The sequence below is a fragment of the Chroicocephalus ridibundus genome, chromosome 18, assembly GCF_963924245.1.
Source record: "Chroicocephalus ridibundus chromosome 18, bChrRid1.1, whole genome shotgun sequence".
NCBI classification, from domain to species: Eukaryota; Metazoa; Chordata; class Aves; order Charadriiformes; family Laridae; genus Chroicocephalus; species Chroicocephalus ridibundus.
Window position 1 is genome coordinate 3,624,204 of NC_086301.1, and position 15,844 is coordinate 3,640,047.

A 15,844-nucleotide genomic window follows, 5' to 3' on the forward strand; every position below is an offset into this window, starting at 1 on the left:
ATCCTGTCCTGCCTAAACCAGCGCAGGTCCCAGCAGAGAAGGGTGGACCCTGGGATGTTTCCTTTTCAAAGACTTATGTATTTTAAGAGTTTTGTTAAGAAATCTGTTTGCTAAGCCTGTTTCTTGTTTTTCTGTCCCACTGTCCTCAAGGATGTTACCTTGTCTAGTGGGAGGTGTCCTTGCCCAGGGCAGGGGGTTTGGAATTAGGTGATCTTTAAGGTCCCTTCCAACCCAAACCATTCTGTGATTTTACGATTCGATGTTAACTTAGTACAGCCGACTGCAGGCAGTCCATAAAAATGCCTGGAATAGGAAGTTGGGCACATCTCAGGTCTTCAGATCAAGGATAGTCAGTAGTACCCACAACGCATCTCATGATAAAGAGGTTTTTAACATGGTGTCACTTCAACGTCCCGTATTTCTTGAGGTACTGAACTCTGAAAAACATAAAAAATGGACACGATCTTGGGCAGAGGTACCTGAGTCTGCAGCAATCAAAAATGTGTCCTGCACGGTATATAGCTTATGTGTCACTCGTGTTGAGGTATGAATAGACTTGAGCAGCAGGGGCTACACCAGTATCTGTGGTTACAGTTTGTGCAGTTATGGGGGATGAATTTTTGGTACAGAGCTGACATTTCTGCATCCCTGCAAGTGCTTGTCTGAATCCTCAGTGCCCACAATGGTAGCAAGGTTTGAGCCTTTTCTCCCTGCGGAGGCTAACAGCATCAGGTAATGTTCTGCAATAGGAAATGTGCTTGGATTACAAGAGAAGAAGCTTTCCAAATGTGGTCGAAACCTTTGCCTCAGGCACCTCCACTTTGTTTCCATTCATTTTCCTTAATTTTACTGGATGTTTCACCCTTGGCGAGATAAGCCAGGTCTCTTTCTTCTGACGGTTGTTGCAACTCTGTTGCTATGACTACTTAACCCACTTTTTGTTCTCAATACCAGCGATAAGAAGAAAAGTGCTCGTCAAACTTTCCCCTGCATGCACAACAGAATTACCCCCAGGACTTTTTCCCTAATGACCTGTGGATAAAGAGGACTCGGAGCAGCTCCTTTCTCCTAGGTACTGAATCGCAGAGCACCCAAAGGGTCTGCTGTGGCTCAGAGGGACTGATGAGGGCCACTGAGATAGCATGCGGGGTTTTCAAATTGCTGGTGCTCTTATTTAAAAGGATCTTCTGAAGAGGTGTAAGTGCCCGTAAATTTTTAAGCACAGAGGAAAAGCAAGTGCTGGATTCCTTTGAAGACGCTGCAGGAAAATATCACTCGTTCTGTAGCAGACTGAGATGGTGGAGGATGAGAGAGCATGGAAGGAAGGAAAACCCAAGAGAAGATGTTTGCATATCATCGGCACTTTCTGTAAGAAGTCAAAGCGATCAGTATGTTTAGGGACTTAGTAGTACAAGGAGATTTTCCTTCAAGTGGCGCCTGGAGAGAAGTGAAACCAATTCCCCGAAGTGACAAACTAAGTCCTCAGCTTTTGGCCTCATATTCCAGTCCTGAGGCTGTGGAGACTTATGGAGTCTAAGGCCAGAGATGACCGACTTGATTAGCTGAACTTATCTTCTGCAGAAAATGAACTGTAGACGTTCACTTGCTGAACACTACGCTCAGCCCCATAGCTTGCTGTTCTAAAAAACCCTCAAGCGCAGTATAGGCTCTCATTTCACGTCCAGTCTTGATTTAAAGGCTTGAAGTTGGTAGAAAACCTGCTTTGATCTGTAGTACGGCAGTTTTGATGATGAATTCCCTTCGCTACAAAAAATATGTTCTGGTTTGAGTTTTTCTAGTTTCTTTTTCCAGCCGCTGAATCTAGATAACTTTTTACAACCATCACAAAAGCTTGTCTGACATGTAAGCCAGGGACCTGCAATGAGGATGGTGCTCCAAAAACAGACCAGCCTTTTGATACTGAAGAGGCACTATCTTTAAAATCTCAGCTTTGTGATACGGTGGTATAGTTTTTACATATGAAAATGTTGTGAGCTTGCTCTTGCCAGAACTGATAAGTGATTGCGGTACCTCCTTTCTCCCCATGGTATCCTCTTTCTTCAGAAAGCGCTCACTTGACGCCAGTTGAGCAAATGCGGCTTTGTCTGTCCGGGAAGAAAGCAGCCGAGTGCGTGGCGATGCCGAGGCAGGTTTGGTATTGCACAATAAGCTGTGGCCAGCACATGTTCAGACGAGCCTTTCGGAGTCCGGGGATTCAGGCACGAGGGGCTCTCGCCTTCTGTTCGCGATGCTTTGCCTGCTCAAGCTGCTCTGGAGGAGCGTTTGTGAGCAATGTGGCTGATGGGGATGGCAGCGGGGAGGTGACACCAGCTGGGGTAGTCCTTAGAGTGCCATTCAGCTATATTTGTGCTGTGAATTAAAAGGACAAAAGGTTGCAGTTGAACCTGGGAAGCTTGAGGGAAGAGATTTAGCTTCTTCATTTTGTCAGAGTCTTCTTATTGTTTTGCTAACCTTGGTGGCGTGGAGCCAGAAGATTAACTACTGCCAGAAAAAACAGCAAATGAAAAACAGTAATATGATCCTTATTATTACCACTGAGCTCTGCAGAGGATGAGGGAAGAAATTCATAAAAGTTTGTTTGCTGCTAGATGATGCTTTGAAGCTAGGTCACTGCTGTGTTTAGCATCTTCTGTAAACTGTGGGTAACATTTTATCTTGGAGCATAGCAGATGGGGCCAAAAAGGGGTGTTATTAGACAGAGTTCTGGGTCAACAGTGAGGATACCGGTGCTCTGGGGAGAGTTCAGGTGGGATTTAGAAAGCCTGGGGAAAGACGGAGAGGAGGGTGTCACAGGCAGGGTGACAGTGCTTCAGAGGGAATGGAGGGATTTGGATTTGTGTGGGAGATAAATGGTGGGGAGTATGTTGTGTGAAGGATGCAACAGGCACTGTAAGCATGAGGATGAAGTCTAACGCATGTTTCCTCTTTCTGGTGCCCACAGTGTGCCAGATTCTCCCCAAAGGAGTGGTAGGCGTCCTGGGACCTTCCTCAAGCCCAGCCTCGAGCTCTATTATCAGCAATATCTGTGGTGAGAAAGAGGTAAGTGGGAACGTTCTGTGCCGGAGTAAGTCTGTGCCCTTGCGCCGACTGACTTGGCCCCAGCACCCTGGTGCCCGGCGGCTGCCCAGGGCTGGCAGGGTGATGCGGGAGCCCGGGCTCCTTCCTCCTGGTGTTTCATGTCAGGTCTGGGGTGAGAACGGAGTCACCCGCTGTGGGCAAGGGGCTCTGCAGAGATCCTGACCCGTTCCCCAGCCCCCACCTTCTGCATGTTGTCCTTCAAACTGAAGACGCTCTCAGCGGGCTCTGGTCGCAGCAGTGCTTCACATGGGCTGCTGCCTGGTGCTGGGCTCCCTGGGAACACAGCATTTTGCTGGTGAGTTAGTCAGTACGGATTAGGTTTTCAATTTACCACTATACCGAGCAGCAGTGTCTCCTGTGCAGATCCCATGCAGAAGGGCTTTCTGCAGCCTTGAAAGGTTTCATTTGAGACTGTCACGTCTATGCCAAGTCCTGGCTACAGCTGCACCGCTCGCTGCAGCTTCCAGCTCTGCCTTACGCTGCCTTCTCCCTCGCCTGGGTCTGCCTCTTGCAGTTCTCGTTTGAGTCTGGTGCTCTGTTTCTCAGTCACCATTTCTGTGTACGCACACCTCCCCTTTCCACCCGGCTCCCCAGACCCTCTCCAGCTGATGTCCGTGTGCCTCGTCATCCCCAATGTATTCTGTTCTCGTGTCCCAGCAGCAAGGCAGAGCAGGGTTGTTAACCTCTGTTAGACAGGAAAGTGGAGTAACTGCCTGTGGTACTCCAGGACATCCTTGGCAAAGGTGACTTGCTGTAGTCATCTTACCTGCTATATTGTCCTTCCCACAATCCGCCTTGGCTTCTAATAATTAGAGTTGAGAACTTGCCCTCTTGTTCCTAACGGACATATTCTTGTAGCTTCTTCCTTTTCCATTTCCCCTCTCTCTTCTGCCTGCCTTGTCCTCGTTTTCAGATGTGTCACCTTTTACTTCAGCTTCCTTCACGTGCAACACCGATGTGAGCCATGTCCCCGCTGACTGGGGGGTGCTAAAACCTCAGCTTGCCCTGGCGGATGCCCAGCCTGGCCAAAGCTCCTGTGACACGACTTTCTGCACATACTTGGAAAGCTGCACCCCTTTCTGTTTGCTGCTGTTCCATCGATGCAAACCCTTTTTATCTGTGTCCAGACTATGTGCCTGATTTAATATTTCATAATCCTTGAACCATCTTACACTGATCTGGCTCTGCTCTCGGGAAAAGAAATTGAGTTCTCTTCTCATAGTTCATCCCTTTAAAGCCAGATAACATCTCTCTGCCATTTAGTGGTCTCTCTCTGGAGCCCAGCCTCCAAGGAGGGGAGTGCCTGGAACCGAGCACTGTAAATAACTTGCATTCACAAATGACTGCTGTTCTTTGTTCCCTGAGAATCAGAAGTGTTGAAGAGATGGAAGAATTCTTTTAGATCTAGTGCTCTGGGCTACAGCGGGATGGGTCTCTTGAGAGTATTTTGTAGTGCTTTCTCCAGTTAAATGTCCCAGACATGTGCTCCATCCCAGGCAAAGGCAACTCTGCAGTAACAGATTGCGAGTGTTTTTCCCCTGGATTTCATATTCAGTCTGAGTCTCTGATCTAAGTCTCCGTTTTTTGTCAGAAATGAAAGGTGAGTGCTTGTGCACTTCTCAGGTATTTGATTCACAAGCTTGATCTCGGATGCCCTCCTAGTGATGTAAACCTGCAGTAACTCCCCGTGATTTATATCACGGGAGCATCAGTTGGTTCCACTGTGTTAAACGTGATGCAGCAGCCCCACCAGAGCCATTGTACTTACAGCCATCCATCAGGTAAAGGAAAGAGTGTCCCCGTTTTACCACCGAGGCGCCAGGCGGTGGAGTGACTGGCCTGGTGTTCACCAGGAGCCTCTGGTGAAACTGGGGGATGAACCTGTGTTTCCCACGCTACCCCTCTACTGCCTTTGGCCCAAAGATTTTCTTCCCTCCTGTCCAGAAAGTGGTGTTGCACTGGGGCAGTGCTCTTGGAAAGGAGAGGAGGGCTCTGGGACTGGAGGTGAGGTCTGAACCAGGGCTGTGATCAGCTCTGGGCACTTGCAAGAGCTGCCGTGGTGGTGGCTGCCTGCACCTCTGTCTCTTTCTTCTCTGTCAGCGGCTGTTGCTGCCAGTCTCAGACTCCATCTGGCTCCCCAGAGTGATCAGCTCGCTTGTACTGGAGCTGCCCTGTCTGCTCTGGTTAAAGGAATTTGCCTTTCGCTTACAGTCTGCTTCTCTCCCTGTTAACAGAGCCCACGACGAGGGCTGCAGAGCGAAATCAAGGCAGATAGCAGCTTATTACTCTTTAACTTTCCTATTGCTAACCAAACAGCTTATGCTGTCAATAAAGCAGCCATCACAAGCTACTAATAGCCTTTCCCAAGGGGAAAGAGATGGGAGGCATAGGATGATAGCTTCCGGAAGGACTAATAATGGAGGAAAAGAGGACTTGACACTCCTGTAATGAAGCCAGAGCAGATGTTTCCCTTTCTCTGTCTTCTCTTTCTTCCAAATAATTCACTCAGCAAAAGGAAAATAATATTGCTTCTCCTTACTTGGCCGAACCCCTGGTGTCTGAGCTTGGTCTGTCTGCCCACCCGTTCCCTCCACGCGGAACGGCGGGATGTGCGGCAGCGCTGCCTTGCGGGGAGCCCTCGGGCTGCCCTGTCCCCCTGTGCGCCTGCCTTGACCCTGCTTCCCCGAACTCCCCAGGAAACCGCATGCCGCTCCCCCCTCCTCTCCGCTCTATTAATGAGAAGCGCAGCGTTATTAGGGCTCACGGTGATGGTCCCATTGGAGCTTGCCCACTGTATGGCCACCTGTTACCTCTCTGCTGATCAAAAAAGCCCAAAGCTTCTGGCTGCTGCATCTGTTCTTCTCTCTCCGGAGCCTTGCCAGAGCAGGGTCATCTTATTCTTCCCTTCGTCTCTCCTAATTACCTGACGACACATCGGCACTGCAGGCAGAGGTGGATTTGCAGCGCTTCATCCATCTAGCACACGGCAAAGGTCTGGGGGTCTCCGGCATGGGCTGTGTAACCCCCTGCCTGCCTGTAAAGCAGCCTCCATATTTACCCAGGCAGCAAGCCCAAAATGAAGTGTGGGCCTGGCTACAATTAGTGCCCAAGCTAATTAGGTTGAACTCATCCGGAATGGTTTCCTGTGCTGTAATCACAGCCCCCGTTGCCTTTCGCTGAGTGGCTCAGCAAGACTTTTCCTGATCCACTCCTTCCAGTGGCTTCTAGTAGCTGCGATAATTATTTTCCTCTGCTGTTGCACAAATCCCACCCTCCTCCCCTCACTCTGGTGATGCTTCTGCAGTTTTATTGGGATATTTCACTTTCGGCCTGCTGTGCATTTCACACCAAAGGTCCTTTATGGTAGATTTACTTGTTTTTATTTCTTTTTCCTCTTTAATTATGTTTCTTTTCCCCCTCCTCCCCACTTAGGTTCCTCACTTCAAAGTGGCACCAGAGGAGTTCCTGAAGCTGCAGCTCCAGCGGTTCACCACCCTCAACCTCCACCCCAGCAACACCGATATCAGCGTGGCTGTGGCGGGGATCCTGAACTTCTTCAACTGCACCACTGCCTGCCTCATCTGCGCCAAAGCTGAATGTAAGTTGTTGCCAGGCTGGGTTCGGCTGCCCCTCTGCTCCTTCTGTTCTAACTCCTTCTGCATGTTGGGTGCTGCTGGAGAAGGTCCCACAGGCAGCGTGTTGGAGCCGCCTGGCTCTTGCATCCCAGGGCGTTCGTCTCGCCTGGTTTGGGGTGGCAGGGTCTCTTCTGTTGGCAGCGGGGTGGGCGCACGGTCAGAGCAGCCCGAAACAGCGGAGACCTGTGGGGCAGGTTTCCCACCCTGTTGCCCCGTTGAGGGTGTTTGTGGTGTTTGTGAGAGGAGGAAAGGCGATGGGGGAGAGACTTGCCTGCCTTCTGTTTGACAATCTGAAGAGTGTTTTGCTTGCACAGATGGGTTTTTGAAGTGAAGAAAAAAAAAAAAAGGCTTAGCCTTGTTTCTGGAGATTATTTTAGGCAAGTAAAGCTTTTTGAAATATGTCTTTCCCAAATCCACGTGCAGTTTGTGGCCTAAAAGCGGGACTTGATTAATAGTCAATACACTGCACACCCTCTTGGGCTCTGCAGCCATACATCTGTTGGTAATTGTGCATCTGGATGCTGGAGCATTCACCTCAGCAAGACCGTATTTATCTCTGCATAACTCTGCTGCCGTGGCTGGAGCAGGCTCTGCATCGTAGTGGATAGAGTGAGTAAAGTGTGTCCTGTGCTTTCTAAGGTTGGCGTGTAGGTAGGTAGTGGGTATGTAGTAGCCACATCTATTTTGCTTTTATTATCCTGTATCCAGATTCATTAGCACCAGAGTTTACCATACAAAAAAGCCTAGGAGAGGGGCTTTGAAAAGGCACGTGGATCCAGTGGGAGCTTTGGGGATACTGGCAAGAGCAGTCTCTGAACGTGGGGCCAGGTCGAAAGGAAAGGTAGCATCCTTTCCAGCTAGCCCTGGGCAAACTTCACACCGCCAGCTGTGCGAGTAATGCAGTGTTGTGGCAGACTCCTGCACAGGGACAGAATGAATAAGAGTGTCTTTGCCTTTTCTTTTTGCTTTACGTGTCCTGAGGAGACCACATCCTCAGCTGATGTCCGTCAGTACATTGCCTGCAGTAAGCTCGCTCAGATTTACCCCAGCAGAGAACCTGACCCAAAATTACACAATTAAAATCATGCAAATGTTCTCCAACATTACTTCTAGTGCTGGAATTTTTCATTGTCTAACCTTAACCTTAAGCAAAATGTTGCGGGGGGCGGGGGGGGGGGGGGGGAAAGGAAGAAAATCTAATTAGATTTTCTCACCTGCCGTGCAGGATGCTCACAGCTCTGGGCTCGCACTGCTGCCAGGCCCGGAGCACACATCCACACCACCAACCGCCCTGCACCCCTGCCCTGCTCCCCGGTTACGTGCCAAAACATGCAGGTGCCTCCCATTGAGGCCTGGAATTAATATGATTCTTCATTTAACTGGATCAAAACCTTGGGAACCAAATAGCTTGCATTAAAATAACACCCTTTTAATTGAATCAATCCAGTTTATTTTACTCTGGTATTCCTGGATAATTCAGTATTTAGGAGTTATCCTAAGCTCACGACCCGAGTCCCCTTCCCAGGCCCAGGGAAGCAGTGGGACGGGTGCCTTTCACGCATCCTGCTCTTTGTGCTCAGTGAGGACCTTACCTGAGCTAGGCTTGAAGCACAGCATGCTCTGACTATAGCGGAGTGCAGAAAGGCATAATCCAGCTTCACGTAGGAGCACAAGCCCTCATTTTCCCTTAGGACAAGCAGTGCTCCTAAGCGCAGTCCTGAAACAACTAACTCGAGGCACTTTGGGCTTTCGGAAGGTTCCCTGGAGGCAAATAAGGGGAGCATATGAGCTGTCTGCTCATCAGTCAGGAAATGCTGTTTTGAGGGTTGTTATTATTTAGATCCCAGGAGGTAAAGTCGTAGCTGGTTTTGTTTAAGTACAATGCTGCATGATGGGACTCCTGGGTCCTATCCTGTCATGCTCACACTGTCACTGTGAGGAGTCGCATCCTTTGGGGACTGAAGGTAATTTCTTCTGGCAGAGGCAGAAAATGACCCTCAAAGCCCATGAACTTAGGCCAGCCTAAGTGTAATGGAATGGTGGATCGAATAAGATTATGTGACTCAGTTTCTCTGCGGGCCTTCCCTGCCCCCCAGGGCCGCTCCCCGGCGGTGGGCTGTGAGCTGTGCCGGCTGCTCTGGAGGGGACGCCGCATCTGCAGAGAGCCGGGGGCAGGCTACTCCTCTCAGCTCCAAATGTTTGCATAAGAAAAGGAAAAATAGAATAAGCAAGATCAGGACTTCCCGCTGGCCAGCTTGAACCACCGACCTCCCTCTGTGTGTACCTGTGGTCCCCATAGGAGTGTTCAGACAATGCGTGCCAGATGCAGCCTCTCTGCACATGGTGGTCCTCACTTTGTACTTCAAAGCTGTCAGGAGGTGTCTACAAGCCCTTGCTCGTGTTTGGCCCGCCGAGCAGCCTTCTGAAGTGCCAGTCTGTCAGCAGCAGCATCATCTCACATCCTCTCCTCATCAAACAAAGGGGAATCTCTTCAAATAATAGAGACTTCCCTCCACGCGGCAAGAGGAGCTGCAAGCAGGCGGCCTGATGGGGCTACAGGTAGGATCTAACATGCTGGAAATTATAATTTCCTCAAGCCAGAGGAGGAGACCAAATGCTTCCTTTCTTCCCTGGTCCCACCTCCTCCTCTCTGTGCCTGACGTGCTTTAGAAACTTTGCAGCTGGGCTCTGCCTTCCTCGCCGCAGAGGCTGGGGTGGCTCTCCTACCTGGGCTCGTGCCTCCTAGAGAAGGCGGCAGCAGAGGTGCAGGTGCAGTCAGCAAAGAGAAGGACAAAGAGGAAGCTGAGGGTCTGCTGTGAATCACAAGCTCATAGCAGTTGGCAGAAGGATGCTCTCCAGTTTGCAAGATTAGCTTCCAGCTGAGATATACAACCTTTGGCGTTAAGGAGCAGGATTTAATTTTAATTCTGCAGGCAATTAAATAGAAAAGGTGCCTTTCCAAAGGGGACGGATGAAGATTTCCCTCCAGACACCCACACCTTTAAGTGGATTTCGGTCCCCTTGAAAGCCACATTGTGGTGTAAATCTGGGCTTCTCCCACCGGCACAGAGTGTGCAGAATAGCGCAGCTTTCCCTTTTCGTCCAGGTCTGTCCAAAGCCGAGCGCCGTGGGGCTGCGAGCTCTGGCAGCGCCCTGCACCGACTGTAGTGCCAGCACTCCCTGCTGCCAGCCCCTGCTGCACCCTGCTGCTTGCCTGGGGATGCTCTCCAAGGGCAGAAGTGTCTTATGTTTGCTGTTAGTCCTGGGGACTTCAGTCCGTGGGCTTCAGTGCCAGCAATAGTGGGTCCTGGTGTTGGTGGCTGGGTGAGCTCTGCCCTCATCACCAGCTTAAATTGGGTGCAGGTTTGGCAGCGAGTGCCTGGGGAGCTGCAGCTCGTGGTGCCTCCCCTCCTCCACAGAGTTAAATGCCAGGAAATGTACATCACTGTGGGGAAAAAAGGGTAAGTTGCTATCTAGTTTTTTTATTGCAAGACTTTTATAAAGTTAGCGAAGTCCTCTTAAAATCTTCCTCAGTTTTGCAGCAGCAGATTTTGCTGGATTGAGCTGTGAGTAAACTTGGTATTCTCAGGACTGTTAACTTGCAGCAACCTGTCTGGTCCCTTGCAGATGTGGGATGAGGTGGAAATAAACCTCACAAGGATCAAATGGAGGACTTGGGTAAAATTTGCTGTTCGCTTGAGCTAGCACACAAAAAAAGTATTCAGGCGAGGTCTAGTCCATGTGTCCTGTACACAGAGTGAATTCACTGGCTACTGAGAAAGAAAAAGAAGCTGATGTGATACAGAGGAGTCCTGGCCGCGGCTGTTTTTGTAGTCCCTTGCTGAGTTCGTATCTGTACTCGGAGAAGAGGTAAGAGGCGAATGCATTGTAAAGGGCTCAGCGCAAACTTGGCGTGCTGAAAAACTCTCACTGTGAATGAGAGGCTCCTCATCTTGGATGTATCCCTTTTAATGCACTGCTTTGTTACCTTTGTGAAGCGTTGGGAGTCCTTGAAAGGAGCGCTCTCTAAGGCTAATCACATCACATTGTATCGCTTCCCTGGCCCCTGACCTTCCAGTGAATGAGCGGTTTCATGCAGTCAAAAGTACAGCTAGGTTAAGAGTAGGGCTCTGACTTGAGGGTGGGTTTTGCCCCTCCGCCAGCTGGGACGTGATTCTGCTGATAGTTCTGGTTTTTTCAGTTTCCTTCAGTTTAGCTTTCCCCTTCTTCTTGGATTGTCTCTCTGTAGAGAGGGGGTGTGTGACCATGCTGGCTGTCTCTGTCTTGCTAATGATTACATCTGGTGGTCTCTCTGGTCAATCAAACTCGACAGGAGGTTATTTCCTGATGAAACTCAGCAGCTGGATAGAAGAGACAGACTCTATCAAATATGCTTTCTTGACTAAGAAAAGCTGCGGCAGGAGCTTTGACATCTTATTAGACATCAAGGAAGCTATGTTGGAAGGAGCCCTTGCTATGACCTAGCTGCAGGAAGAATCTTCAATCAGCAGTGTCGAAGGCAGTAGGGCACAAGTCCAGGGAAGTCGGGACTTATCCATGTGGGTGCTCACTAATTATTACTTCTTTTCTTCAGCTCCCATCTGAAGGGAGAGCCCAGTCCTGCAGACTGCGTGGGGAGTGCCAAGGTAGCCAGGGTCTTGGCTCTTTCCCATGGCTGATCCCATCCAGAGGCTGCCTGAGGAGGCCGCGCCATGCTGGGGCACCTGGGGTGCTCAGTGGGACGTGGGGGAGGCAGAAATGCAGATGGCAAGGCAGAAAGAGGGAGGAGGACTTTGCTGTGGAGGTGGAAGGTGGGTCTCCAGAGACCTTGCCCAGTGATGCAACTGCTGGACTGCGAACATTGTTCTACTTTACTCTCTAATTTCTCCATAAAGCACCAGATATGCGAGTTGGTTTGTTTGTTTTATTATTGGTTCCTGTGTTGCTTTAGGAATACCCAGTCCACAAGTAGTTCTGCACTGTGCTAGGACTATGCTCACAATTCTTTTTCACAATGTAGACCTGATGTATTTTTGCAATGATCTTTGCTTTGTCTGAGTCTCAGTAGAGCTTTCCATCCCCAGGGACACAATGCTCTTGGAAGATGACAGCTCCCCATCAGAGTGCTCCAAGATCTATGAAGTTTATCAAGTTGTGCCTTGCAGGGCAAGTTTGGGAGCTAGTAATGCAAAGGCGTGGGAGGACGAATTGTCCTCCAGCAACCAGCATTAACCAGAACGATTCCGCATGCAGAAAGATAACGGGGAACTTGTCTGGACTCTGGGGTCCTGAGAAAATTCATGTCAGCAATGTTATCTATTCCCAAGAGGCCTTTGGAGCCACTTTTTGTCTGGAGAATAACTGGAGTAGCTCCATCATTTGCATCCATGGCTCGAGCAGCGAGCCTGCGCTGCAGCCCCAAATCCTTTCCTTTGCAGCACATAGATGCAGAATGGCAGGACTGCTTCCTACCAGGGATGACTATGGGCCACGGGAGAAGTTCTTTTTGAACAAACATAAAATGTTAAGGTGTCTGTTTTTTGTTTTTTGTTGTTTTTTTTTTTTTCTTCACCCTTTTATTTGAAGGCCTTTTAAACCTAGAGAAGTTGCTTCGGCAGTTCCTCATTTCCAAGGACACACTCTCAGTCCGGATGCTAGATGACAGCCGGGATCCTACCCCTCTCCTAAAAGAGATCCGAGATGACAAAACAGCTACCATCATCGTACATGCCAACGCTTCCATGTCTCATACCATTTTGCAGAAGGTAAGTGTCTATTAAGCATCACAGTGGTAAATGCTGCTGCTTCCACTGAGCGAGATACTGCGTGTGGTACATGAGCGTGCACGTGCAGGTGTTGTGGGATAATGGAGTGTAAAAATTCCTGCAGCAACACTGGAAATGGTCTCTGCTGGGAGGGGAATTGCCACTGATGGCGTTTCTGGGGAAAATAATTTGCTTTCTCCTTCCAGGACTGCATCTGTAGAAGCAATGGTTTAATTGCTCTGAGCTGATGTGTTTGCTTTCTAGAAGTGGTGTGTGCTTCTGGCTCCAGTTGCCATCCAACAGCCGTGGAGGGGCTGCTTAGGGCTCTAAAATTAGTTAATCAATGCAAATAGTATTTTTTCTTTTTTTCGTCAAGTACATTTCTAACTTTTTCCTTCCTTTTTATATTGTCTTATTAACCGAGATTTTATTTTAATCATGTTTATTTTTAAATGGTCTCTTGCTGCAGTTTTTAGCATTTGTTTTGATAGCCGACTTCAAAATTGAGCAGTGGCTCCAGATGGAGCCTAAAGTTGTGTAGAGTTTCCCACATCCTGGAAGGAACAAGTACTTTCCTGAATGGAGGCAGGATCCAAGCAGTGGGGTCCCCCCTTGGCTGCTGGTGCAGGGATTACCCGGGGTGTCCTGGCTGCGCTGTCAGGGAGTCAGTCATTCAAAGCCCTTGGCTGTGTCAGGTTTACCCCTGACGACAGCCAGCAGAAACCACTAGAGCTGTTTTTATCATTCCCCACCCACCGCCTCCAAAGATTTTTATCCCACTGCTTGCCATTTTGCATTTTTAATAGGCGGGTTTGGGGGGGGTGGGGGCGGTGTTTGGGTCCCCTCTGTGCAGGTGGGGAGTGGGATTGTGGTCTCTTTTCTTTCTTTTTCTCCTGGTCCCTGTTGCGTGCTGCATGGCTGCTGAGGGCTGTCCCCCTCCTCTGTTGCTATAGTGACTTCCCGCAGGCACACAGCAGCACTCTTTGGGCACCCGCAGTCTCCCTTCCCGGCTCGAGCATCCTTCTGCCACAACTGATAAAGATGTCAGAGATTGCCACGATTTTTCAGCAGTCCAGTAAAACCTAACATAGCCTTCCCGGCTGGAGGATTGTAGGAATGGAAGGTAATAAACAATGAGCTTCTCATCTAGCAACTTCTTGCACCTTGGGAGGCTGCAAAGTATTTTCTTTATAGAGGTGCAACCAGAGCAGGGAGTGAGGTTGTGGTGAGTAAGTAGGTACCTCCTTGGCCCCTGCCCACAGGTCACCAAAAGCAAGAAAAATGCACTATTAGTTTTAAAGTGCCTTGTGTCAGACCTGTCTCTGGAGACTGCTCCTGGCCTCGGACACGGAGAGAAATTGCAATTTCTCATCTCTTCCCCTCCACATATGGTCTGGAGACACATGGTTGCTTCCTCGATTACCAGCCTGTCCCAGCCACCCACCTGCCAGCGGGCACGTTAAATGGATGGGAGCGATGCTCGCAGGAAGCGCTTTGTTGCTCGCTTTGAATTTCTGCCCTTGAAATCAAATGCACTGGCTTCGTGGGTCAGAGGGAGAGCTGACATTATCGCTGTCCCCAGGAAGGGAAAAGGGAGGGCAACGGGTGCCAGGTTTTGTTGCGTAGGGGCTTAAAAATGTGGCAGCTGTCTGGAGAGCTGGCTGAAAGGCAGGTCGGCAGCCACCTCTGGAGTCGTGCCGCTCTTTTGCTAAAATGACTTTGCTGCATCCATTTTGCCACCTGTACAAGGGACAGGGTAACAATGTGCAACCGAAGGGCTGGACGCAGTCAGACCTAAGCCACTGTCAGTCCTCTGTGGGCATACAAAGCTTTTCCTGCTGCCCGTGTCTGCTCCCGACGCGATGGTGGTGGCCTTGATTTTGCACAGAAATAGGTAAAGAACAGGGAGCTGGAAAGAGAGTAAAACCACGTAAGGAGGTGCTGCCTTTGGTCCCTCCCTCCCTGCCTCCAGCTCCTCTGTGTGGTCTGGGGTGATGGGAAAACCTCTTTGCCAAGGTCCGGAAGCATGATTTGAGACCGCTGTGCTTGGCAGTGAAACATAGGCTTTCAGGAGGATCTGCAGATTAATCCCCCACTTCCCTAAGCATCTGCTCCCACAACCAACTCCTTGTCTACTGAGAATATTGAATTTTGGAAAAGGACTTCAGTGGTCTGGTCTGTGATCTCTAGAACAGATCATCCCATGGAAAAATATGCGTCCTCCTCTCTGCATTTCCATACACTTTTACCCTCTTTTTTTCTATTTTTGTGGCCCTCGAAACCCTGTCTAAGTTCTGGAGAACAGGCTGAGTTACTAGGTTTCATTCAAGCTAATTAATTTGTGGGACTGGAGCCCAAATCTGACTGATACATGTGGGAAAACCACCTCTGGGATGACTGTTCTTTTTCTGGAACTCCAGTGGAGCTTTTTCTGCCTTGCTCTCTGCATCGTGGTGAAAGGGGACAAGCCCTGAGCTCTCTCAACTGCTGCTTTCCCTCGTTATGTTCAAGAAGATGTTCGTAGCTGAACAGGAGAAAAGCAGCATGCATTTACAAAGCAGGAAACCTCACTTTTCTCCAAAACATGCAGTGCATCCAAGGAATTCCTCATCCCAAGGGGCTCTGGAGGCTTTGGGCTGGGGCTGCAGCACCATTTCTGTTGGGGGTGCAAAAGCTTTTGCTTCCAATGGGCATCATCCTTCCAGGTTGTCCTTGGCTGGATACACCCACAGGATGGGACCAAGTGCAGAAATCCCTGAATGTCATCTTGCACCATGCCACAGAGGGAACAGGGGATCACAGGGGTCTGGAACTGCAGCCCGGGCAGGGTCGGGTGGTTTCTCCCTGCCAGGCAGCCCCTGTGCAGGTACTTTGTCAGCGCTGTCACGGAGAGGAGACCTCAGAGGTAGGCTCAGCCCTGCTGAAAAATTGCTTCCCTAGACTTTAATTTCACAGGTCAAATTGTGTTGCAGTGTCCCACCCATCCCCGCCTGCAGGAAGACAGCAGTGCTCGCAGGGAGCGATAAGGATGAAAAAGCAAATGTGGCCCAGTCTCTGCCTTGCCAGAGTGGAGATTGAAGATTGTCGGGCGCTGGTCTAATCTCCTTTCCTCTCCTTCACAGGCAGCTGAACTGGGAATGGCGTCTGCCTATTACACGTATATCTTCACTAATCTGGTAAGACGTTTTTCTCGGCTTTTCTCTCATGTGCGTGTAGAGTCATGTTAATGGGAGCTGATCTCCTCGGCCCGTGGGGAGAGTTGGGAAGAGCCATGTGCTTGGGGAGAGGGGAAGTCACGGATGAGGAGGGAGGGGATGCAGTCCCCTGCATCCCTCAGGGCAAGTC

The 15,844-nt window shown here is 49.8% G+C and overlaps 1 protein-coding gene across 2 annotated transcripts in view; it reads left to right on the forward strand.

Moving 5' to 3' along the window:
• The window catches only part of GRIK4 (glutamate ionotropic receptor kainate type subunit 4), a 203,325-nt gene that overhangs the window by 130,196 nt on the left and 57,285 nt on the right, over positions 1 to 15,844 (forward strand). For both annotated transcript variants that reach the window (XR_010073621.1, XM_063355167.1), the window contains exons 4-7: positions 2,963 to 3,060; positions 6,532 to 6,697; positions 12,321 to 12,499; positions 15,622 to 15,675. Coding sequence is in view for 1 of the 2 variants with exons in the window: in XM_063355167.1 (XP_063211237.1) it covers positions 2,963 to 3,060; positions 6,532 to 6,697; positions 12,321 to 12,499; positions 15,622 to 15,675 (497 nt within the window). In the remaining variant the exon portion in view is untranslated. The remainder of the gene's footprint in view (positions 1 to 2,962; positions 3,061 to 6,531; positions 6,698 to 12,320; positions 12,500 to 15,621; positions 15,676 to 15,844) is intronic.